General features: G+C 40.4%; 1 protein-coding gene across 2 annotated transcripts in view; it reads right to left on the bottom strand.

Annotated features, from left to right (window-relative positions):
- The window catches only part of CDH23 (cadherin related 23), a 1,745,895-nt gene that overhangs the window by 838,554 nt on the left and 880,467 nt on the right, over nucleotides 1-26,874 (bottom strand). For both annotated transcript variants that reach the window (XR_013214534.1, XM_077259280.1), the window contains exon 12: nucleotides 8,004-8,153. Coding sequence is in view for 1 of the 2 variants with exons in the window: in XM_077259280.1 (XP_077115395.1) it covers nucleotides 8,004-8,153 (150 nt within the window). In the remaining variant the exon portion in view is untranslated. The remainder of the gene's footprint in view (nucleotides 1-8,003; nucleotides 8,154-26,874) is intronic.

Raw genomic sequence — 26,874 nt, forward strand, 5'->3', positions numbered from 1 at the left:
TATCGGCCGATACTATCCGATACCGATACTTTCAAGTATCGGAAGGTGTCGCTCAACACTAGATTCAATGTGTATGGACTGTTTGTGGTACGGTTCATTACTCTACAATAAACTGCATTGACTGTTGTGTGCAAAAAAGTGTTCCTGTGTGCATTTATCCTGTTGTCAAGCGAGTATTCCCCAACCCTTTAATGATCGCTGCATCACAAAATATATATACATATATTTGTTCTACTTTTTACTTATCAGCAAGATAGTCTGAACTAGCGACAGCTTGAAGTTCTCTTTTAGATTCCTCTCATTGGTGTTTTAAACCAGATCTTTTATCCTTAGTTGCTAAAAGCAATTGCTATAGACTTATTCTAACACTGCGGATTTATGACTGAGAAATGCAAGATGCTATAAAAAATACAACCGAAGCAGACGGCAGGTAATGGCGATGTTGGTCGGAAGAAACATTTATGCTCAATAAAACTTTTACAACCCTCTTTGTCAGATAGCAAACATGTCCTTTTTAACAGTGCAGACCTCTGCAAAACTATGCCAGCTTTATACCAGTTTGAAGCACTAGCACACAGGAAAAGCTAAACTTAGGAATCTCTTTCTGACAGCTACTATTGATATGTGATAGGACAAAAACCTGTGATTATAGATGATCGAACTTGTGGATAATCCGAACTTGACCGTAGACCCGAGCCCAATAGAAGCCAATGGGGACCCGGACTTTGGTGCTTTAAAATGGCTGTAAAATGGTTACAGTGAGGGATAGTGGGATGCAAAAGGAAGGTAAATTGGGGTAAGAGCAGGACAATTGCCCTGAATAAAATTTGAATAGGGAAATAACTTAAAGGGGCTCTGTCACCATATCAATCATTTGAAAAATAGGAAGTAAATGAATAACATAAAAATTTTAACAGTGCCCTCACAGACACCGAGGCTAGGTACTCCCAGTCCAGTTAAAAATTTCACCCACAAAGAATGGGGCACATTATTCCTACATTTGCAGCTTAAAAATGTCACCGACAGACCATGGAGCACAGTACAGCTACATGTGTTGTATTATATATTTTTTAATATGATTTTAACACTCCAATTAATACGAGTGATAGAGATATTGATTGGTTTTGTTATTAATATATACACTCACCGGCCACTTTATTAGGTACACCATGCTAGTAACGGGTTGGACCCCCTTTTGCCTTCAGAACTGCCTCAATTCTTCGTGGCATAGATTCAACAAGGTGCTGGAAGCATTCCTCAGAGATTTTGGTCCATATTGACATGATGGCATCACACAGTTGCCGCAGATTTGTCGGCTGCACATCCCAAAGATGCTCCATACAAGGCAGGATGGATCCATGCTTTCATGTTGTTTACGCCAAATTCTGACCCTACCATCCGAATGTCGCAGCAGAAATCGAGATTCATCAGACCAAGCAACGTTTTTCCAATCTTCTACTGTCCAATTTCGATGAGCTTGTACAAATTGTAGCCTCAGTTTCCTGTTCTTAGCTGAAAGGAGTGGTACCTGGTGTGGTCTTCTGCTGCTGTAGCCCATCTGCCTCAAAGTTCGACGCACTGTGCGTTCAGAGATGCTCTTAGGCCTACCTTGGTTGTAACGGGTGGCGATTTGAGTCACTGTTGCCTTTCTATCAGCTCGAACCAGTCTGCCCATTCTCCTCTGACCTCTGGCATCAACAAGGCATTTCCGCCCACAGAACTGCCGCTCACTGGATTTTTTTTCTTTTTCGGACCATTCTCTGTAAACCCTAGAGATGGTTGTGCGTGAAAATCCCAGTAGATCAGCAGTTTCTGAAATACTCAGACCAGCCCTTCTGGCACCAACAACCATGCCACGTTCAAAGGCACTCAAATCACCTTTCTTCCCCATACTGATGCTCGGTTTGAACTGCAGGAGATTGTCTTGACCATGTCTACATGCCTAAATGCACTGAGTTGCCGCCATGTGATTGGCTGATTAGAAATTAAGTGTTAACAAGAAGTTGGACAGGTGTACCTAATAAAGTGGCCGGTGAGTGTATATATATATATATATATATATATATGTACTTTTCAATGGAGTCCACAGAAAGCTAATTGAAAACTTGTCCAGCCACATGTTAAGTGTCCAAATGGTCAGTCTAAACAAAGGACATTTATCTTCAAAGATGAGAGCCAATGGAATGGACTTGTTCCCATGAGATGGTACCATGTAAATGTTAATTAGACAGATAGTTGTTAAGCCCCCAGGGATGCCAGGTGTTGTTCTTATCTATTTGGCCTGAAGGCTTCAGTACACATACCGCGATATAGATCAAAATCCTTTAACATAAAAATAGGAGGTATTGCCTAACACAGAGGAGAGACAGATTTTGATGAGCGAGGACACTGAGAGAGAGGCTGATTTGACTCCTACCATTTCCAATGTAATGTATGACTTATGACTTTATTGATTATTTGCTATTTTGAGTGACTGTTTATAGTTATTGTCTTTTATTAAGTAAATTTATTTTTGTCTTATTCAATTTTCGTGTGAGCATTTATTTATTCATCACAATTCTTTGAACCTTAACAAAACACTACATTAGCAGCTTACAAATTTTACCCACAGACCATGGGGCAGAGTACCACCTAAAAAGCAGCATACAAATTTCACCCACAGACCATGGGACAGAGTACCCAATAAGTATTATGACAGACTTCAGTGAAAAAGACCTTGTATGAGGTCCGTGCAAGGAAGAATAGTCTAAAAACAAAACATATTCCCCTACCGATCCCCTGCTGCTCCTGTCACACAATTGCCCAGTTCTCTCACTGATTACCTCACTCTTTCTTCCAGCAAAGATTGCATGTGGCCATTTTGGTGAGTGATTGGCTTCAGTGTTCACATGTCCATTTAACTTCAATGGCATCATATTCCAGTTGTACGGACATGTGACGTCGGCAGCGAATCACTGACCACAGTGTTCACAGGCTGTCCACTTTGGAAACAAGAGGACCATTGAGAGGAATGTGCACTTGCACAAGAGGGGCAGTAGTGGATTGGTAGGTGAGAATCTACTGCTCAAAAAAATAAAGGGAACACTAAAATAGCACATTCTAGATCTCACTGAATGAAGTATTCCAGATGCAAATCTTTATTCCTTATATGGTGGTATTTGTGGAGAACAATAAAACATAAAAAAATATGTAAATCTAAATTACTATCTCATGGAGGTCATGATTTGGAATGACACTCTAAATCAAAGTGGAAAATCAAATCACATGATGATCCAACTTCAGTGGAACTACCTCAATACAAGGAAATGAGTCTCAGCAGTGTGTGTGGCTTCCATGTGCCTGTATGACCACCTCCCTACAATGCCTGGACATGCTCCTGATGAGGTACCAGATGTTCTTCTGAGAGAAATTCTCTGAGACCTGGATTAAAGCATCAGTCAACTCCTGGACAGACTATGGTGCAACGTGGCATTTGTAGATGGAATGAGATATGATATCTCAGATGCACTTTATTGGATTCAGGTCTGAGGAATGGACAGGCCAGTCCATAGCATCAATCACTTCATTATGTAGGAACTGCTGACACTTCAGCCACATAAGGTCTATCATTGTCATGAATCAGAAGGAATCCAGGGCTCACTGCACCTGCATATGGTCTAACAATGAGTCTGACGATCTCATCCCGCTATTTAATGGTAGTCAGGGTACCTCTGGATTGCACATGGAGGGCTGTGGGGCCCTCCATAGAAATGCCTTCCCATGCCATTATTGACCCACTGCCAAACCGGTCATGCGGGAGGATGTTCCAGGCACAGAATGTTCTCCACAGCGTCTCCAGACTCTGTCACGTCTGTCACATGTGCTCAGTGTGAACCTGCTCTCATCCATGAAGAACACAGGGCGCCAATGTCGAATCTGGCAATCTTGGTGTTCTATGGAAAATGCCAATCACCCTGCACAGTTTGGGGTGGTAACCACAACACCCACATGTGGACGTTGAGCTCTCATACCACCATCATGGAGTCTTTTTCTGACAGTTTGAGTAGACACATGGAAATTGCAGGGCTCTGGCACTGCTTCGGATGTTCCTTCTTGCACTAAGGAGAAGGTAACGGTCCTGCTGCTGGGTTGTTGCCCTCGTACGGCCCCCTCCACTTCTCCTGGTGTACTGGCCTGTCTACTGGTATCTGCTCCATGCTCTGGGCACTGTGCTTACTGACACAGCTACCAATATTGCTACAGCTCTCACTGATGTGACATCCTGGAGGAGCTGCACTACCTGAGCAACTTATGTGGGTTGTAGACATCGCCTCATGCTACTGTAGAGGTGAGAGCAATGACAAAATGCAAAAGTGACCAAAACAATAGCAAAAAGGATGAGAACAGAGAAATGGTCTGTGGTTACCTCATGCCGAACCACTTCTTTAAAGGGGCTGTCTTGCTAATTGCTTATCATTTCTACTTGTCATCTGTTCCATTTGCACAACATTGGGAGAAATTGATTCACTATCGGAGTTGCTTCATAAATGGACAGGTTGTTTTCACAGAAGTGTGTGTTGACTTGGAATTACATTGTGTTGTTTAAGGGTTACCCATATTTTTTTGAGCAGTGTACATATTCTACATTTTTCTAAAAATTTGGTCCAGCTTATATCTCAGACTCCATGTTCTTAATAGTACTGTATATTTGGACATATACAGATATTCACTGATTTACCGCTTGATGCAGCTTTAAATTAAAATTATTTGTTATAAAAATGGCTGGACCATGCACTATAAGCACTTTTTGCCTTTGGCATGAATACTAATTCCTTATGAATTCTAAGCTCATGTAATCAAGGACCTTACTCTTTTTGTTTGAATTATTGAACTATATGTTGCTCTATTTTGACTGATATTGCATGCACTTGTCCTCTTTGAATTGTAAAAGTCCTGTGGAATATGTTGATACTACATAAACAAAATTATAAAGCATCTTCATAATCAGAACATTCCACTACTGCCTGTGATACTATTCTTGTGCTGCACCAGTTCTCTGGAAAGTACTACCCCAGATAATCCAGTTATAGGGGTTGTCCACTACTAGGACAACTTATTCGGGATCTGAATGTGCATGTGCATGACAATGCGGCAAACACTGCCTTTTATCATTGGTAAAATCATTACGATCTACAGAGAGCTCCAGTTCCAAAGCTGTCAAATGACAGCATGAGCCTGCAGCTATGATCACTCAGAGGTAAAAAGTTGACCTGTGGTTACTGGACCAGGATAATGAGTCTACTACTCCCAACAGGCTACGTCTGCTTCCACTAATAAAACTGAGAGCAGGCGCAGCTGATGTGAGTATACATCAGCCAGCAACTGCACTCTTACATATTTTTTTTAAATGGCGTGGGTTTCCCTGCATTTTTAAAAATCAGCCAGGCAAAACTGACAGCTATGGGCTGCAACCCTCAACTGTCAACATTAGCAAGGCTGGTTATCAAGAATAAAGGGGTCCACATGCCAAATTTTTTATAATTTAAGTAAATAATTTGAAAAAATGGCATGTGTCCCCCTCCATTTTTGACAACCAGCCAAGCTAAAGCAGACAGCTGGGGGCTGGTATTCCTAGGCTGGGGGGATGGATATTGGCTCCTCCCACTTGCACTGTGGCAGTGGCAGGTGGGGTTCATATTTGTGGGGTTGATGTCACATTAAGCCTACGGCTCAGTAATGGAGAGGTTTATAGATGCCTATCCATTACTAATTTTATAGTTGATGTGAATACTTTTCTGCCCAATGATGACAGAAGTATTCTAGGAGTGATACCTTTATTGGCTAACCAGAAAATCATTTCTGGTAATACGGCACCACAATACAATTTGTTATTGTACATCATAATCCTATAGTTATAATGTAAATAAACACATAGCCAGTATAAATTCCTTTATTTGAATTAAAATCAACACATACTTTTCCATTTTTTTTTTAAAAGGCAAACACAGTTATACTCACCTAACGCCCATTCCAGTAAAACCCTTGTCTCCTGTGAGAACACAAAAATTAAAATGCGGGTTATTTTTGCCCATTCTCTTTCTTATGGTTGAGTCATGAACACTAACCTTAACTGAGGCATGTGAGTCCTACAGTTCTTTGTTGCTGTGGGGTCTTTTATGACCTCTTGGATGAGTCACCACTGCACTCTTAGGGTAATTTTGGTCTGCCGGCCACTCCTAGGAAAGGTTCACCATTGTGTCATGATTTCGCCTTTTGTGGATAATGGCACTCACTGTGATTTGCTGGAGTTCCAAAGCTTGAAAATGGCTGTATAACCTTTTCCACACTGATAGATCTCAATTACTTTGTTTCTCATTTGTTCCAGAATTTCTTTGAATTGCAGCATGGTGTGTAGCTTTTGAGGATCTTTTGGTCTACTTAAAGGGCCACTGTCACCCCCCTCCAGCCGTTATAAACTAAAAGAGCCACCTTGTGCAGCAGTAATGCTGCATTCTAAGAAGGTGGCTCTTTTAGTTTTAGGTTCAAGTATACCCCAAATAAAGCGTTTTTATACTTAGCCACAATTCCTGTCTCTAGCCAGGGAGGCGGGTCCTCACTCCCCAGCTTGGCCAGCTCCTCTGCCGTCACTCCAATCTTCCTGCGCTTTCGGCACCACCCCCTCAGCACTGTTATCGTTTCAAAACCGGCGCCTGTGCTGTGTACTGGTGTCCTGCGCAGACGCAGTAAGCTCTGGCCGTCTGATGTCCCAGCCAGGCTTGCACACTGCGCCTGCGCGGGCATTGCGGCCAGCCACCTTTGGAATCCCCGCCCCGCCCTGTGTTATGCATTATGTGTTATGCAGTTTCCCCCCTCCCATATACTAATGTGCCACAAACAGGAAGTTGATATCACCAACCATTCTCATTTTATTTAGGTGCATCCATATAAATGGCCCACCCTGTAATATATGAGTGGGGCTGCACTATACCCTATGAGGGTGCTATATTATATTCTATGGTGGGGACTGCGTTATACTTTCTGAGAGGGTTACATTATATTTTGTGGGGTGCTGCATTATATTCCCTGAGTAGGGCTGCATTACATTCTATGAGAGGGGGCTGCATTATATTCTATGAGAGGGGGCTGTATTTTATTCTATGAGAGGGGGCTGCATTATATTCTTTGAGGGGGCGACATTATTTTATGAGGGGGCTGCATTATATTATATGAGGGAGGCTGCATTATATTCTATGAGAGAAGAAACATATTCTAAGAGGGGGCTATATTATATTCTATGGGGGGGCTACATTACATTCTATGAGGGGGGCTACCCCAACCCCTGCTACATAATTAAAGGGCCACTGTCACCCCTCCAGCCGTTATAAACTAAAAGAGCCACCTTGGGCAGCAGTAAGCTCTGGCCGTCTGACGTCCCAGCCAGGCTTGCAGACTTCGCCTGCGCAGCACAGTAGTACACAGCACAGGCACCGGTTTTGAAACATAAACAGCGCTGAGGGGGCGGCGCCGAAAGACCATGAACATTGGAGTGACGGCAGAGTAGCGGTTCAAGCTGGGGAGTGAGGACCTGCCTCCCTGGCTAAAGACCGGTATTGTGGCTAAGTATCAAAATGCTTTATTTTGGGTATACTTGAACCTAAAACTAAAAGAGCCACCTTGTTAGAATGCAGCATTACTGCTGCACAAGGTGGCTCTTTTAGTTTATAACGGCTGGAGGGGGGTGACAGTGGCCCTTTAAGACATGTACTTCCTTATAATATACCCTGATATTATTGTGTTTTACAACACAATGGGTGGTCTTGTATTTATTTCTATGTAGCTACATAGTGGGCCCCAAGAATTATTTTTTCTGGTGGCCCAAGGTGCTGCAGTACGACGCTGGTTAGAAAGGTCTTAAAAATAAAACAAGTATAAAGTAATATATGTATAAAAAGCTTCTTAATGGTCCTACATATTAATTTATATAAAAGCCATTATCAAATCATTTATTAAACAATAAATCTTACTGAAAATTCATAGCGTGGTATTGCCTCGTAGTCCAGGGGTACAGCAACTCTCACACGGATATCAGCCTTTCCTTCGATAGAAGTTGGAGAAATGATAAAGTGGTTGGAGTTGTTGCCCACAAGGTAAACTTCAAAGGCACTGTTGACACCCTGGTTAATGAGAAACAAAACAGTTAGACCAACACAAGACATTGAATACCAATACAAAAAATATTACCTACACACAAGATATTGATTAATGAAGCATAATATTGAAAACTCATTCATGCATACATTTATCCATTCATCCATTCTTATGTTTGTTCCATCCATTCTCTTCACAAATGTACAAAGAAACATAAAAAAATGCCATACACATAACTAATATGCAAAAATTAAGCTCAATGGGCAGATCATTAACAGGGGACTTCTCGACGGATAAAAAATTGTGCAGCCACTTTATTCAGCTGCAGATTGCCAAATCCTGACAGTCTGCAACATAGTTTAGTCAGTTAGTGAAAGAGTTTGTGGGAGACAGTTGTTAGGGAGAGTTCCAGGTACAGTGGCTCCTAGGAGAAGCAAACACAACTTGTGCTGGGTGGTATGAGGCCTCAGGGTGTCCCCTGCGCTGTGTGCAGCTTTTCCTGAGTATGCAGAACTGAAAACAGTGAAGGCCTATGGCTGGCAAGTGAGTGTAATGCACCCTACACAAGATGGCACACTGGGCACTGTTTATTTGTGGGGTGCCAGGGCATAGGAACGCAGCCCCTCAACCATGACTACCTCGTGCACCTTACAGCTGTCAGAGGAAATAGCATTCGGCTGTTACTGAGATGACTGAAGAGACGTATATTTAATTAAACTCTCCAGTTTCTATCCACCAATGCTTATGGAGGCAAAGGTGACCGTTTGTCGGCCACATTTAATGTTACTGCTGCTTGGACAGTCGGTACCAGTGGTTTTGTGACTTATGCGGCTCATACTGGCCCTTGCATTCTAAGTCATTGCATGCTTTTCTTTTACACTTCTCAATCTATTGCCATTTCTACTTTTCTTTTACTGTAAATTTTGTAAAATGCTCAAATTAACTTTTGACAATTTTTTCAACCTCGATTATTCACCCTTGCCAAAAAAAGACATAGCAGGTAATGTATAGAAAGCATTATAGGTGTTGACAAAGTTAGATCATTTTGTCCAATTAGCAAAACAGGTGTGCAAAAGCATGCATGTCAAGTTAAATGTCAAAGATTTAAAAGATTTTTTTCTATTTTTTTTTTTTACAAAATTCAACCTCCTTCCCATAAATGACATGAAAACAAATGTTGGTTAATAATGCATACAAAAGGCAAGAACCTGCAACAAGGTGCTGTATTGGCATGGCATTTACAGATTTGACAAAGCAGATATGACAGCATGGTGGCTCTGTGGTTAGCACTATTGCATTGCAGCGCTGGGTACTGGATTCAAATCCCACTATGGACAGCATCTGTAAGGGCTTTGTATGCTATCCCCATGTTTGTGTGTTTCTTCCCAGAAACCAAAGACATACTGATAACGAAAATAGATTATCAGTTCCAATAATGACAGTGATGATCATGTCTGTAAAGTGCAGCAGAATATGATGGTGCTATGCATGCAATACATAATACATAAATATGCAAAAAAAATTTGCTTGTAACATGCACATTGTGAGGTAGATAGTCACAGTTAAATGTCTAAATTTTCTGTATTTTTTTTTAAATATTTTCCCTTCACAAAAAGGAATGCCCAAGAAATCCAAAAAAAGAGTATAGTTGCTTTCTACTAGCAAGCACACCATCTCTGACTTACATGGATTTCATTTTTTTCTGTAAAACATATTGAGCTGCCTTGCTGCTGCTTTCTAGTGCATTATAAAATAAGAAAAAAAATGTGTGATTGAAACTCAAATGTAGTAGGAGAAATGCCAGCTACATCTTATCACTGATTAATCATCATAGTCTGTTACTGCTGCTGCCAGCACCTCTCCTAGCTCTCTCTCTCCACTATCAACTGAATATTTCTAGAATTCATAGACTACTACACTACTACTACTACTTATCTTCTTCACTGCTGCAGTTGTGGAAAACATTACAGTCTCTTAATATTTGTCAAATACTTTAAAGCTTTCTCTTCCTACCTAGGTTGCAAAGCTGTGTGCTCTGATGTTCTCTAACTATTCTAAATCAGCTTAAAATGATTGCTGTATTCCCCACCTTGGTAATTGTACAAGCTTTGGTAGTACCTACTGATTCACTGTGTTGTAATGTAATTACTATTTATTATGCAATGTGGTTGCTGCAGTGCATTATGGGAAACCTGTGATGTCATGCCGAAGGTTATTTTGGCCTTGTGTACCTAATGTAATCTTCTAGATTTTGTAAAAAGTTGCTGGGCATTTTCTGGTGATTCACGCAAACTGAATTGCAACTTGTTCTAATTCACCATTAACTTAAAATTTAATGACAATTAAATGGAATGGCCAGATGTTACAGCATAGTGGATGGGATTTCAAGAAATCCCATCTCCATTATGCGTGCACCGGCACCCGCGGCTTCCCTGCGTAGACGGACTTGCGGTACTTCTTTCTAGACCGCAGCATATCTATTTATCTTGCGGAGACGCTCAGTCTCTACAAGATAAATATCACCCGTCCAATGTATAGGGTATGGTAATTCCGCACAGTTCAATGAACACATGCGGAATCACCTGCGTTCAAAAGCCGGCAGCACTTTGGATGGAGTGGACATGTGCTGTGTCCAAAGCACTGCCGATTACTGACCGTGGGGACTTAGCCTAAGATCAGAGTCAGGCTGCTGTATTTCTTGTGGGAGAATCGCATCACACTGCAGGGACTGGCCTGGCACCTCTCCTGACCTGAGCAAGACAGCGTGTTGGATTACTATGCAGCTGTCAAGCTCAGGTCAGAAGAGCCGACAGCCAATACAAGGTTTACAATGTGATTCTCGCACGAGAAATATGGCAGTCTGTCTTTGTCCATATAGATTATCATTTCCTTGCATAAGTTGCCATATTATCTTCAGTAGTAGGACATACACATCTTATGGTGTAAATTAAAAAAAAAGTTGAATAAATTGATTCATGCCAAGAAAGGTGCAATTTATCCCAGATTTCTGGCATAATTGTACAAGTGGCCAATATTGTTTTAATGGTGAAAAAAAATATTTCTCATAAATCTTAACACTAAACTATCAAAATAATATGTTTTTATCAATATTAAATTAATAAGTTTAAGGAAGTACTATGGTATATGGACATGTATGGTCATATTACTGATCAACCAAAGACGACAACACTATGTATAAACACAAATAAAATTTTAACCCCTTCACCCCAAAGCCTGTTTTCACCTAAGTGACAGGGCCAATTTTTACAATTCTGACCACTGTCACTTTATGAGGTCATAACTCTAAAACGCTTCAACGGATCCTGCTGATTCTGAGACTGTTTTCTCATGACATATTGTACTTCATGATAGTGGTAAAACTTCTTCGATATGACTTGCATTTATTTGTGAAAAAAACAAAAAATTGTCAAAAATTATGAAAATTTAGCAATTTTCAAACTTTTAGTTTTTATGCCCTTAAATTAGAGAGGTATATCTCATAATATAGTTAATAAACAACATTTCCCACATGTCTGCTTTACATCAGCACAATTTTGGAAACATAATTTTTTTTTTGTTAGGGAGTTATAAGAGTTAAAAGTTGACCAGCGATTTCTCATTTTTGCAACAAAATTTGCAAAACCATTTTTTTTACGGACCACCTCACACTTGAAGTGACTTTGAGGGGTCTATATGACAGAAAATGCCCAAAAGTGACACCATTCTAAAAACTACACCCCTCAAGGTACTCAAAACCACATTCAAAAAGTTTATTAACCCTTCAGGTGCTTCACAGGAATTTTTGGAATGTTTAAAAAAAAATGAACATTTAACTTTTTTTTCACAAAATTTTTACTTCAGATCCAATTTGTTTTATTTTACCAAGGGTAACAGGAGAAATTGGACCAAAAAAGTTGTTGTACAATTTGTCCTGAGTACGCCGATACCCCACATGTTGGGGTAAACCATTGATTGGGCACATGGCAGAGCTCGGAAGGGAAGGAGCGCCATTTGACTTTTCAATGCAAAATTGGCTGGAATTGAGATCGGAACCCATGTCGTGTTTGGAGAGCCCCTGACGTGCCTAAACAGTGGAAACCCCCACAAGTGACACCATTTTGGAAAGTAGACCCTCTAAGGAACTAATCTAGATGTGTGGTGAGCACTTTGAACCTCCAAGTGCTTCACAGAAGTTTATAATGTAGAGCCGTAAAAAAAAAATTCATATTAATTTTCACAAAAAATGATCTTTTTGCCCCAATTTTTTTATTTTCCCAAGGGTAACAGGATAAATTGGACCCCAAAAGTTGTTGTGCAATTTGTCCTGAGTGCGCTGATACTTCATATATGGGGATAAACCACTGTTTGGACGCATGGCAGAGCTCGAAAGGGAAGGAGCGCCATTTGACTTTTCAATGCAAAATTGGCTGGAATTGAGATCGGAACCCATGTCGTGTTTGGAGAGCCCCTGACGTGCCTAAACAGTGGAAACCCCCACAAGTGACACCATTTTGGAAAGTAGACCCTCTAAGGCAGTGTTCCCCAACTCCAGTCCTCAAGGCCCACCAACAGGTCATGTTTTCAGGATTTCCTTAGTATAGCCCAGGTGATAATTGCATCACCTGCATAAGCAATAATTCCATCACCTGTGCAATACTAAGGAAATCCTGAAAACATGACCTGTTGGTGGGCCTTGAGGACTGGAGTTGGGGAACACTGCTCTAAGGAACTAATCTAGATGTGTGGTGAGCACTTTGAACCTCCAAGTGCTTCACAGAAGTTTATAATGTAGAGCCGTAAAAAAATAATAATATTAATTTTCACAAAAAATGATCTTTTTGCCCCAAATTTTTTATTTTCCCAAGGGTAGCAGGATAAATTGGACCCCAAAAGTTGTTGTGCAATTTGTCCTGAGTACGCTGATACTTCATATATGGGGATAAACCACTGTTTGGGCGCATGGCAGAGCTCGGAAGGGAAGGAGCGCCATTTGACTTTTCAATGCAAAATTGGCTGGAATTGAGATCGGAACCCATGTCGTGTTTGGAGAGCCCCTGACATGCCTAAACAGTGGAAACCCCCACAAATGACACCATTTTGGAAAGAAGACCCCCTAAGGAACTTATCTAGATGTGTGGTGAGCACTTTTAACCCCCAATTGTTTCACTAAAGTTTAGAATGTAGCGCTGTGAAAATTAAAAAATCATTTTTTCTTTCCACAAAATGATGTTTTAGCCTGCAATTCTTTTTTTCCCAAGGGTAACAGGAGAAATTGGACCACAAAAGTTATTGTCCAATTTGTCGTGAGTACGCTGATACCTCATACATTGGGGGGAACCACTGTTTGGGCGCAAGGCAGAGCTCGGAAGGGAAGGAGTGCCGTGTGAAATGCAGACTTAGATGGATTGGTCTGCAGGTGTCATGTTGCATTTGCAGAGCCCCTGATGTACCTAAACAGTTGAAACCCCCCACAAGTGACCCCATATTGGAAACTAGACCCCCCACGGAACTTATCTAGATGTGTTGTGAGAACTTTGAACCAACAAGTGTTTCACTACAGTTTATCACGCAGAGCCGTGAAAATAAAAAATATTTTTTTTTCCACGAAAATGATATTTTTGCCCCCACGTTTTTATTTTCCCAAGGGTAACAGGAGAAATTGGACAACAAAAGTTGTTGTCCAATTTGTCCTGAGTACGCTGATACACCATACATGGGGGGGAACCACTGTTTGGGCGCATGGCAGAGCTCGGAAGGGAAGGAGCGCCGTTTGAAATGCAGACTTAGATGGATTGGTCTGCAGGTGTCATGTTGAATTTGCAGAGCCCCTGATGTACCTAAACAGTAGAAACCCCCCACAAGTGACCCCATATTGGAAACTAGACCCCCAGGGAACTTATCTAGATGTGTTGTGAGAACTTTGAACCAACAAGTGTTTCACTACAGTTTATCACGCAGAGCCGTGAAAATAAAAAATATATTTTTTTCCACGAAAATGATATTTTAGCCCCCACGTTTTTATTTTCCCAAGGGTAACAGGACAAATTGGACCCCAAAAGTTGTTGTCCAACTTGTCCTGAGAACGCTGATACCCCATATGTTGGGGGGAACCACTGTTTGGGCGCACAGGAGAACTCGGAAGGGAAGGAGCACTGTTTTAGTTTTTCAAAGCAGAATTGGCTGAAATTGAGATCGGATGCCATGTCGCGTTTGGAGAGCCCCTGATGTGCCTAAACAGTGAAAACTCCCCAATTCTAACTGAAACCCTAACCCCAACCCTAACCCCAGCCCTAACCATAGCCCTAACCCCAACCCTAACCCTAGCCCTAACCCTAGTCCTAACCCTAGCGCTACTTTCACACTAGCGTTTTTTTGCATACGTCGCAATGCGTCGTTTTGGCGAAAAAACGCATCCTGCAAAGTCATCTGCAGGATGCGTTTTTTCCCCATAGACTAACATTAGCGACATATTGACACACGTCGCAAGCGTCGTGCGACAGTTGCGCCGTGTTGTGGCGGACCGCCGGCAGCAAAAAACGTTACATGTAACTTTTTTTGTGCCGACGGTCCACCATTTCTGACCGCGCATGCGCGGCTGGAACTCCGCCCCCACCTCCCCGCACCTCACAAGGGGCCAGTGGATGCATGGAAAAACAGCATCCGCTGCCCCCGCTGTGCGGCGCTTGCACAGTATGCGTCGGTACGTCGGGCCGACACTAGTGTGAAAGTAGCCTAACGGGAAAATGGAAATAAATATATTTTTTAAAATGTTATTATTTTTCCCTAACTAAGGGGGTGATGAAGGGGGATTTGATTTACTTTTATAGCGTTTTTTGGGTGGATTTTTATGGTTGGCAGCCATCACACACTAAAAGACGCTTTTTATTGCAAAAAATAGTTTTTGCATCACCACATTTTGAGAGCTATAATTTTTCCATATTTTGGTCCACAGAGTCATGTGAGATCTTGTTTTTTGCGGGACGAGTTGACGTTTTTATTGATACCATTTTCGGGTACATGACATTTTTTGATCGCTTTTTATTCCGATTTTTGGGAGGCGGAATGAACAAAAACCAGCAATTCCTGAAATTCTTTTAGGGTGGGCGTTTATACCGTTCCACGTTTGGTAAAAAGGATAAAGAAGTTTTATTCTTCGGGTCAGTATGATTACAGCGATAGCTCATTTATGTAATTTTTTTATGTTTTGGCGCTTTTACACAATAAAAACTATTTTATATAAAAAAATAATTGTTTTTGCATCGCTTTATTCTGAGAGCTATAACTCTTTTATTTTTCTGCTGATGATGCTGTATGGCAGCTTTTTTTTTGCGGGACAAGATGTCGTTTTCAGCGGTACCATGGTTATTTATATCCGTCTTTTTGATCGCGTGTTATTCCACTTTTTGTTTGGCGGTATGAGAATAAAGCGTTGTTTTTTGCCTCGGTTTTTTTTAATTTTTTTTACGGTGTTCACTGAAGGGGTTAACTAGTGATATAGTTTTATAGGTGGGGTCGTTACGGACGCGGTGATACTAAATATGTGTACTTTTATTGTGTGATTTTTTTTATTTAGATAAAGAAATGTATTTATGGGAATATATATTTTTTTTCTTTATTTAGGATTTTTTTTTTTTTTTACACATGTGGACATTTTTGTTTTTACTTTTTTACTTTGTCCCAGGGGGGGACATCACAGATCGATGATCTGACAGTGTGCACAGCACTCTGTCAGATCACCGATCTGACAGACAAGGGCAGAGGCTTGCCGGCGCCTGCTATGAGGAATTCTCAGCAGACGCCGGCAAGCAGGGTCATCTCATGACCCGGAAGGAGTCCCGCGGTCATCTTGGATCCGGGGACTCCTTCCAGGTCACCGGAGCAGCGCGATCTCATCGCGTTGCTCCGGTGGGAGAGCGCAGGGAGCCCCCGTCCCTGCGCGATCCCCCTCTATGCCGCTGTCACTATTGATAGCGGCATCAGGGGGGTTAAATGCCCGCGATCGGCGATAGCGCCGATCGTGGGCATTGCTGCGGGGTGTCAGCTGTCATATACAGCTGACACCCGCACCTGATCACCGCGGCGCTCAGAGCGAGACCGCGGTGATCGGCCCGCCGTACTAGTACTGCGGCTGGCACTAATGCAGTGCCGGCAGTGCCGTACTAGTACGGCGGGTGGCACGAAGGGGTTAAAAAGTGAGATTGTTTCTGTCTCCAAATTATTACATAAAAAGAAGTCTTATAAAAAGCATCAGAAACTTTCATACTGTTATTTGTATTCTTTTACTTAAACTGTCCGATGTTATAATAATGTTTTGAAGATTAAAAATTATTATCTTAAAAACAAATCCAAATTTGTCCAAGACACATTTATATGGTACTAATATATCTTTATTTTATTTTTTTTATTTATACGAAGTCATTAATGCTTGTGTGCTGAACAGTACTGTAGTGCAAATGCTCTGTCTTTGGCCCTTCCCACCACATGTACACTGCAGTGCTTTGCTCTGCCCATCAGCAGGGCAAATAGAAGTCTGCCTGTGCAGAAGCATGATATGAAGATCCCATGCAGCGAGTAGTGTCATAAGTGAGGTCACCGGGGTTCATCAGCTTTGAACACCGGTGAGCTATCTCATGGAAGCTCTGTGTTACACACGGCAGGAACGGTTACACTCCTGTGTTAGAGTGAGCTGGCTGGTGGGGAGAGCTTTTCAATTCATCCAGATTGTCATGGGACAGTATGGATTATATTCACATCGGCAAGGTGAAGCATATGGTTGTTTATTATTTTTCTTCTTTTCCTGTGGACAAGGGCTCTGGTGGATTAGGCGTAAAGGTGAGTATCATGGTTGTTTATTGTTTTCTGTTTGTTACAGGTGACATGGGCTTCAATTGATTATGAGTAAAGGTGAGTATAACTATATTTTTATTTTTATTTCAAAGAAAGATGTTAGTGCTTTTCTTTCAATTAAAGGATTTTATTCTGGCTGTGTTTTTTTTTACAATCTAACTATAGGGTTAGTAATGGGGACTCATCTCCATTACTAACCTGTAGTTTTCATGTCAGCTGAAAAAACAAAGCTAAGGACTGATGTTAATATTCTGGGAAGGAACCAATAGCCATAAAGGTTCTCAGGCTATTAATGTCAGCTCACAGTTGTTTGGTTAGCCTTTATTGGTTATTTTATGGGGAGACCGCAGAAACAAAATAATGTAGGGTCCTCCCATAATTTCAAACCAGCAAAGGCTAAAAGACAGCTATGAACTAATATTATTAGCCAGGGAAGGGGCCAGGGAAAGAACATCAAGGATAACAACATCAGCCCTTAGCCCCCCAGAAATGGTGCATGAATAATATGTGCCAATACTAGCACTTAGCCTCACTCTTTACATTTGCTATTGCGGTTGCAAGTGGGGTAATAGTTGTGGAGTTGATGTCAGCTTTGTATTGGCAGTTGACATCAAGCCCAAGGGTTAGTAATGGAGAGACATCTATAAGACACCTCTATTACTAACCCCATAGTTAGATTGCAGAAAAGTCAAAGCCAGAATAAAATCCATAAATTGAAAGAAAGACACTGACAACTAAAACAGCTGACATCAACGCCACAAACATTACCCCACTTGAAACCGCATCAGGATAAATATGGAGAGCCCGGCAAAGTGACAAAATTGATGCATCCAACAGATGCTCCTTTTCAAGGCTGGCTACGAACTGCAACTTTTAGGGTGTGGACAATATTCATGGCTTTTTACCAGTCTGAGAATACCAGCCCCCAGCTGTTTGATTTAGACTTGGCAGGTTGTCAAAAATGAGGGTGACCTTATGCTGTTTTTAAAATTATTTAAATAATTTAACCCCTTAACGACCGCCGATAAGCCTTTTAACGGTGGTAGTTAAGGATACATAAACCACAGCACCGTTAATTAAAGGCGCTGTGGAAAAAGTGTATAGCACCCCCCAGAGTCTGATTTTCTCTCGGCTCTCGGCTACTGGGCAACCCAGAAAACATGATTCGGGTCAGTTTTTACCAACCCCGGTGTTGCGATCACCGTATAACCTTATAACATCTACCACAAAATAAAAGTCTGATTTGCCATTTAATTTCTCTCTCCTCTGATGTGATTGCACATCAGAGGAGAGAGAAATAGGGTCCCCCGATCTCCCACCAGTACCTCCCGGCGTCCCTGGACCCTCCTGCATCCCCCCACAGCCGTTGACATCTTCTTCCAGGAAGAAAATGCACATGGGCCCACCGAGATCTGCAGACCGGCACCCGGCAACAATAGGACCCTATCACAGTGATCAAAATAAAAAATTGTAAATAAAATCCCCTTTTATCACCCCGTTAGTTAGGGAAAAATAATGAAATAAAAAAATATACATTTATTTCCATTTTTTCATTAGGGTTAGAGTTGGGCTAAAGTGAGTTGGGCTAAAGTTATGGTTAGGGCTATTGTTAGGGTTAGGGTTAGGATTGGGATTAGAGTTAGGGTTGAGATAAGGGTTAAGGGTATGTTAGGGTTAGCATTATGGTTAGTGTTATGGTTAGGGAAAGGATTAGGGGTGTATTGGGGTTAGGGTTGTGGTTAGGGTTATGATTAGGGTTGGGATTATGATTAGGGGTGTGTTGGGGTTAGGGTTGTGGTTAGGGTTGGGATTGGGGTTAGGAGTGTGTTGGTGTTAGGGTTCTGTTTATGTTTATATTTATGGTTGGGATTAGGTTAGAGGTGTGTTAGGATTGTGGTTAGGGTTATGGTTAGGGTCAGATTAGGGTTAGGGGTGTGTTGGGGTTAGGTTTGTGGTTAGGGTTATCGTTAGGGTTGGGTTTAGGGTTAGGGGTGTGTTGGGGTTAGGGTTGTGGTTAGGGTTATGGTTAAGGTTGGGATTAGGGTTAGGGGTGTGTGGGGTTAGGATTGTGGTTATGGTTATGGTTAGGGTTGGGATTAGGGTTAGGGGTGTGTTGGGGTTCATGGTTGGAGATAGAATTGAGGGGTTCCCACTGTTTAGGTACATCAGGGGGTCTAAAAATGTGACATGGCACCACCATTGATTCAAGACAATTTTACATTCAAAAAGTCCAATGGTGCTCCCTCCCTTCTGAGCCCTGCCATGCGCCCAAACAGTGGCTTTTCCTCACATATGTGGTATTGGCATGCTCAGGAGAAATTGCACAACAAATTTTGTGGTCTACTTCTCCTGATACCCTTATGAAAATAAAAAAAATGATTCTAAAGCAAATTTTTTGTGAAAAAAGTAAAATGTTCATTTTTTCCATCCACACTACTTTAGTTTTCGTAAAGCACCTGAAGGGTCAATACACTTCTTGAATGTGATTTTGCGCACCTTGAAGGGTGCAGTTTTTAGAATGGTGTCACTTTTGGGTATTTTCTGTTATATTGACCCCTGAAACTCACTTCAAATGTGAGGTGGTCCCTAAAAAGATGGTTTTGTAAATTTTGTTGGAAAAATGAGAAATCGCTGGTCAACTTTTAACCCTTATAACTTCCTAACAAAAAAAAATTGTTTCCAAAATTGTGCTGATATAAAGTAGACATGTGGAAAATGTTATTTAATAAGTATTTTGTGTCACATACCGCTATGATTTAAGGGCATAAAGCTTCAAAGTTTGAAAATTGCTAAATTTTCAACATTTTTTCCATATTTCCATTTTTTCATAGATAAATGCAAGTCATATCGAAGAAATTTTACCACTAATATGAAGTACAATGTCATGAAAAACATTCTCAGAATCAGCAGGATCCATTAAAGTGTTCCAGAGTTACAACCACAAAAAGTGACAGTGGTCAGAATTGTAAAAATTGACTTGGTCATTAAGCTTCAAATTGGCTCTGTCACTAAGGGGTTAAAAAAAGGTGTGGGAACCCTCCATTCTTGATAACCAGCCATGATAAAGATGACAGCTAAGGGTTGCAGCCTGAAGCTGTCCGCTTTTCCTGTAATGGTTGTCAAAAATAGAAGCCACCCCCACGTTATTTTTTTAAAATGTATTTTTAGCACAGGTGCTGGCTGATGAATACTCCCATCAGCGGTGCCTGCTCTCGCTGTTATCAGAGACAGCAGGTGTAAGCTTATAACAGTAGTACTCATCAGCCAACACTTGTGACCGGCGGTAACCTTTTTACCACCGGTAACCTTTTTACCACAGGTCACAGCTGCTGGCTCACGGTGTCATCTGATAGTGTGGGAACCGCAGCTCTCTGACTGGCATTAATGATTTAACCATCGAACAAAGCCGACGGTGTTTCTCATATTGTAATACAGATGACAGCACAGGGAACACCTGATGTTCAGGGTGCCGAACCCAAATAGTAACACGGACACCTTAGAAAAGTTTGTGGTCAGGGTTAATGCATGAGTGCTAGGTGTTAAGTCGGTCTCCAAACTTTGCTGTTCGGGTTCGCCCATCTTTAATCAAGGCAAAAGATGCCCATCAGGCCAGACCTCCCTATCTGTGAGTATAATTAAAGCTTTTTTTAGGATCTACAGAGGGGATTGGAGACTTTTTACAGCATTGCAGTATGCTGTAAAAAGGCCCTAATGGTGGTGTCTGTTTTTTAAATAGAAAAAACCTGGTGACAGGTTCCTTTTAACTAAAGATCTAGTGCTTTAATGCTGCATGTAAGATACAATATAACCTCCTCTTGACATCAAGACAGAAAGAGTTACATGAAGAGGGATCAGGAGCTGTACTTGCTCCATACAGGTGCCAACTGTCCTATACAGATCACAACAGTTTAATCCTTTAAATGCCAAGGTAAATAGCAACCATAGCATCTAAACAGTTGGACTGTTGTGATTGGGTTGAGTGTGGAAAAGTCATCTGTTACCCCTCCAGCACTTTGCAATGTGACTGCGGATGGGTTGTCATGTCAGGTGTGGTTCTAACAAGCTTATCAAACATATATTAAAAAAATGAAAAGTTTAAGTGCCCCACTTTTTCTATTCATCATACAAAAAGTAAGCATTGTATCATCACATTAGTAAAAACTCAAACTTTTAAAATATTACGTTATTTATTCCTCGCCATCGAAAAAACATACACAAAAAAGTATTAAAAAAAAACCAATAGCTTGCACCACAAAAAAAGCTGTCACAGGAATGCATCAATGTAAAATATAAAAAAAAAAATTCTAGGTCTGAAAATATGGTGATTTTTTTTTTTATTTGAAAGTGCTAAAACATAAAAAGCAGAGGTAACATATTTTTTTACTATACAGTGAACACAAAAAATTAAACATAAAAAAAATGAAATTACTGTTTTATTTTTTTCACTGCTCCCCACAAAAACTTTTTTTGTGCTTTCCAGTACCTTATTTAATAAATGGGGCTGTTTTAATACATTATTTAATAAATGGTGACATTATTTAATACTTTATTAAATACATGATGCCATTTATTAAACGATGCTAACTTATTTTCCCACAAAAACAAGCCTTCATATTTTGACCAAAAAATAAAAAGTTATGGGTGTCAGGAAGGGGTAAAATAAGTATACAGTTACAGTTGTTCAATACTGTGATATATACCATTTTCTATAAATAAGGACAAAGTGTCAGAATAAAGTTTAAAGGTCAGCATCTCTCTAAAGCCTTTCTTAAACAATAAAATGACTTAAAGTCAGCTATTTTGATCAAAACGAGCAAGGATGTTGCTCATATCACAGCTAGGAAATTTCTGGACCAATATATCTTGTTTCAATGGTTTTCAACATAGTGTTCCTACTAACATAACGGCAGGTTTTCCAATTTTCCCTCAGAACAAACTTCTTTGAGTAGTATTGGTCAATTAAATGCCCGAAGAAGCGCTAATGGCTGTGAGTGCCTGAGCGTGAACGTATGAAGCAGGTCAGAAGTTTAGCATTTGCTCTCAACTCTTCCTGTGAAGTCATAGAAATGTACAGAGGTAAGAAAGCAAAGATATAGCAAAAAAAGTTATTTCAAGAAGATGGAACAAGGTTTAGAAATAATGTTCACATGCCCCCAACTGGTTCTCTAGTAACTCTTCTTGTTTACACAATTACTAGCAGCATGCAAACGAAATTCTCTTCTGAAGTCACGCCATGACTGCATTGCTAAAATTGGAATCACTTATTTGAAGTAGAATTTGCTGATAACATGCAGGGCATGAAGTTGAGTCATACAGATCACTAAATCTTATAATACTGTTAGAGATACACAAATCAATTCTAAACAAATAAAAAATAAAAATTTTGATGCTGAAATTTTAGAAATTTGCTTAAGCCGTCTAGTTGAAACAATATATTATCCACTTTGGGTGATTTATCTGAAATGGCCATCATTATTTTACAAATTTCAAAATATTGCATCATGAAGGGAAGCATCATATGACCATACACATGTCCGGTCAGTATTTCCCATAATGCCTTGTATCTATCACATCACAAGGTGTACCACATAACAATCAAAATGAGGGATTATCATGGTCTGTAAGTAAGCAGAAGGAGGAAATATGGCAGCCATATTGTGGTGAATCTGAAAAGTGACAGATTGACACAACTCATAACTTACAAATAGAGATATGACATAATAAAAAGAAATTGTGCAGACAGTGTGTGACTGCACAGTAGTGAAAATGAGTGAGGTTAAAATATTAGAGATTTAATTGATAGGCAGAGAGCGATAGGAGTGTCACTGTGTCTCTAAAGCAGAGTCACGGTACCAGTGTCTATTCAGGCGTAGTACCGCCATACAGTACTGCCATTTACTAGCAGCAGGTTCCACTCCTGCATGGTGGACCCCGGGCTGCGAACGCACCTATACTATCTCTATATTTACTCGGTGCATTCCGCCAGCCCTAACACCCGCCAAACGCAAAAACTACAACAATACCACAACAAATTACGGACCTTTCTGATTCATAATAAGGAAAAGAAACTACACAGATTGTGCCTCAATTCAGGACTCTATACAAACAGATACAAAACAAAGCCAAAACCTGACAACTTGGACAACCACTCCATTCCATATACAAAAGCATCTAACTGTGTCATTAATCTCTCAGATTATAAACCAACAAATTGGAGCTGGCTGTGTCTTCCAGAGGACTCTCATTTTGTCCTACTAAGGCCCTGGATAAAACTGAACTCTGCAGTGATATGGAACATTTTTTTAGGAGACTGTGGCTGAGAGAATATTTCAATGATACAGAAGATTCAGAAAACACTCGGACTGAAGGAAAAGGGATCCTAACAACCAAGAAAAGGTCAAACTGGACACCTCCACCTGGATGCAACCCTCATTTGGATAAATATATAGACTCCTTCAGACATTTGATAAAATCCACCATCATAGATATTAACAAGAGACAAGCATCCAACATCAGTGCCCAGGAGAGAAAGGCCATAGAGTCTTTGAAAACCAACAAAGAAATCATCATTAAACCTGCTGACAAGGGAGATGCAAATAGTCATGATGAACACATCAGACTACATAAAGAAGCAAACAGACAACTTATGGACATACGCTACTACAAAAAATTGGAATCGGATCCTACACAGGACTATTACACTCAACTACTCCAGCACTGAAATTAACTTTTTGGACACCATCATTAAGCTGCAGAGCAATGAAAAAGAGACATCCTTGTATCAGAAGCCAATCGACCATCCAACATACCTTAAATGTGACAGTTTCCATCTAAAACACATAAACAACTCTATTGTCTACAGCCAAGCCATCAGATACAATCGAAAATATTCCAACACCATGGATAGGGATGAACACCTTGATCGCCTCAGAAAGACCTTTTTGAATCAGGGCTACCATCCAAGAACAATTCAAAACCAAATTACAAGAGCAACTAGAATATCAAGGAATCACCTGCTACATTACAAAGCTGAAGAAGAAACTAATCGGGTGCCTCTAGTAGTCAGCTACAATCCAAATCTGGAGGTGCTAAGGGGAGCTGCATGGAAATTACAACCTTTACTACAAAAAGATGCCCGCTTACAATCCATTTTTCCAGACCCCTACATCTAAGAATCATCATTGTCAGAAGCTCCCTGTCCTCTCCAACAGCTGCAGGAACCTTTCCCTGCAACCAGAAAAAATGTAAAACCTGTCCAATTATAATGACCACGGAAAAGATAAAGATCCCCAATTCACATCAGGGCTACAAGATCCCAGGTACTTTCAGCTGCGTCACTTCTAATGTGGTATAATTAATTATTTGTACTAAATATCCAACTGGGGGTCTGTATGTATATACAGCCCCATAGGGCTCCCATATCATATACAGCCCCCATTCTAAAATTTAGCAACCTGAACGACCATGGCTTGCCCCCCCTAGTTTTGATCCTGGCTACGCCCATGGTACACAGTCTAAATGCACAACCTGCATATGTGCATGGACAGCACTCATACACACCCATTGCACAAACATGCAAACACTGCACACACTGACTCACCAAATCAGCAGCTGTAAGGGTTGTATGGGTTAGGAAGGCAAGCTGGAGAATGGAGCTCAACAGTTTCCTTTATATGTGCACAAATAAATTCTTAAGAGGCTGCAAGTTTCCACTAGAATTTTTCACTGATAAGGACTAGAGTGGAGCAAATTTTTTTGGGATCTCGCTTATTCGTCAAGCTATAGCACTTACTGAACAAGCTGCAGAGGGAACCCGGATACATGGAGCGCGCCGGCTGATAGGCTGATCTTGCGCTGCAGCAGCATGTGTCGCAGCTGTGTCACTGTCACAGCACATACATGGAAAGCCCGTGTGCGCCATGTATCTGGGTTCCCTATGCAGCTTATTTGGTAAGCGCTATGACTTGCCGAATAAGCGGGGACCTGAAGAAATTCGCTCAACACTAATAATGACTCAACATTTGAAATCTATGGTGGTCTGTAGTTTTAAAAGCCTTCATCCAGCTGCTTTTATTAGATGAATGGAGAAAAATATAATTATGGATGCCAATCTTCCAGAAATTCCTGGTCAGTCTATAAAAATAGGGCACTATTTTCCAATATTCATGAGAAAATTGATGTGTCAGTGATTTTTATTAAGCTGAGGGGAGAAGTACAGATTATTTTAATGGTAATTATCATTTTGCAGTTCACAATAATTGGTGCTAATGTGTTCAAATAAGTATTCTAAGCAGCAGACATGCATCCATTACAATCTGAATGATCAATTATGGATTTTCAAAGTGTCCATAAAAGCTGTTGGATGTCTGTGATTTTTTGAAATGTTGTTCAGAAAAAAAAAACAATGTTAACAAACCTGAATACATTGTGTAAACTTATTCATCTCCCATACATTATGCCCCACAGTAGATATGCTCCTCCAGCTGAAGGCAGGCTTATGACCTCTGAACTAGAGAAGTGCCTGATAGGTTAAAGCAAATGTCTGAAACAAGTAACAGTTTGTGATAGGCTTTGCTTTCTAACCAATGAGAGCTAACCAAATTCTTTTTAGTGCAGCGGGAGTACTCATCTCCGCATCAGAGCTGCATTACAAGCTGCACAGAAGAGTGTGATTTTAGGAAAAATAATTTACAGAGCTTGTTTTCCTTTTTAAACAAATTGCATACACCCTGAGCTAAATTTGGATGACACCCCAGGCAAGTGTTACTTTTGTCAAACCATTGTCCCTTTTCTGTTGCTGTTGAGTGACAGAATATACTCTCCTTTTGAAAATTTACATACATAGACCCTTCAACTTAAGCTATATAGTTCTAAAACTGTCCACATACTAGTAATCTTTCAACTATTATTTATGATGTTGGAAACTTGAAAAACAAAGACTTTGTCAAACAGTCAGATATCTCTAAAAATACAATGTTTGGATTATTGTAGGTTGATTTGGTTAGGTAGTTATCAATACTTGGTAAGCAATTATAGTTAAATGACAGATGGTCACCCATCAGTAGAAGTTGAACATGTTACATAGCTCCTTTAATCAGAGATTTGATGTTGCTGTTGTCACCAGAATAACAATTTTTGCAGACTTACTATGAATGACAAATCAAAAAATGATCATCTGAAGTTTGCCTGTCAAGTTTAGAAAAGCGGTAAATAGAATAGTTGTAGAAGAAATCTTGTGTCCTTGGTCTAACAAACCACATAGGATTATACAGGATCTACTCTTTCATATTTATTAGTTTTTAGCTTTTCAAGCCTCATAACTGCAGGTCTGACACCTGCCTTATAGCTAATAAAGAAACCTTAATCTAAAACATTTAAGGCAGAGCATGTTAATCCCTTAGTGACTGAGCCAATTTTGTCCTTAATGATCAAGCCAATTTCTACAATTATGACCACTGTCATTTTGAGAGGTTATAACTCTGGAACGCTTCAACGGATTCCACTGATTCTGAGATTGTTTTCTAGTGACTTATTGTACTTCATCTTAGTGGTAAAACTTATTTGATATGACTTGCGTTTATTTAGGAAAAAAATGAAAATTTGGCAAACAATTTGAAAATTGTGCAATTTTTAAACTTTTAATTTTTGTACCCTTAGATCAGAGTCCCCTGTCACACAAAATAGTTAATAAATAACAGTTCCCACATTTCAACTTTACATTAGCACAATTTTGGAAACTTTTTTTGTTAGGACATTATGAGGGTTAAAAGTTGACCAGCCATTTGTCATTTTTCCAACAAAATTTGTAAAACCATTTTTTAGGGACCACCTCACATTTGAAATGAGTTTGGGAGGTCAATATGACAGAAAATGCCCCAAAGTGACACCATTCTAAAAACT

The sequence above is a fragment of the Ranitomeya variabilis genome, chromosome 4, assembly GCF_051348905.1.
Source record: "Ranitomeya variabilis isolate aRanVar5 chromosome 4, aRanVar5.hap1, whole genome shotgun sequence".
Taxonomy (NCBI): Eukaryota; Metazoa; Chordata; class Amphibia; order Anura; family Dendrobatidae; genus Ranitomeya; species Ranitomeya variabilis.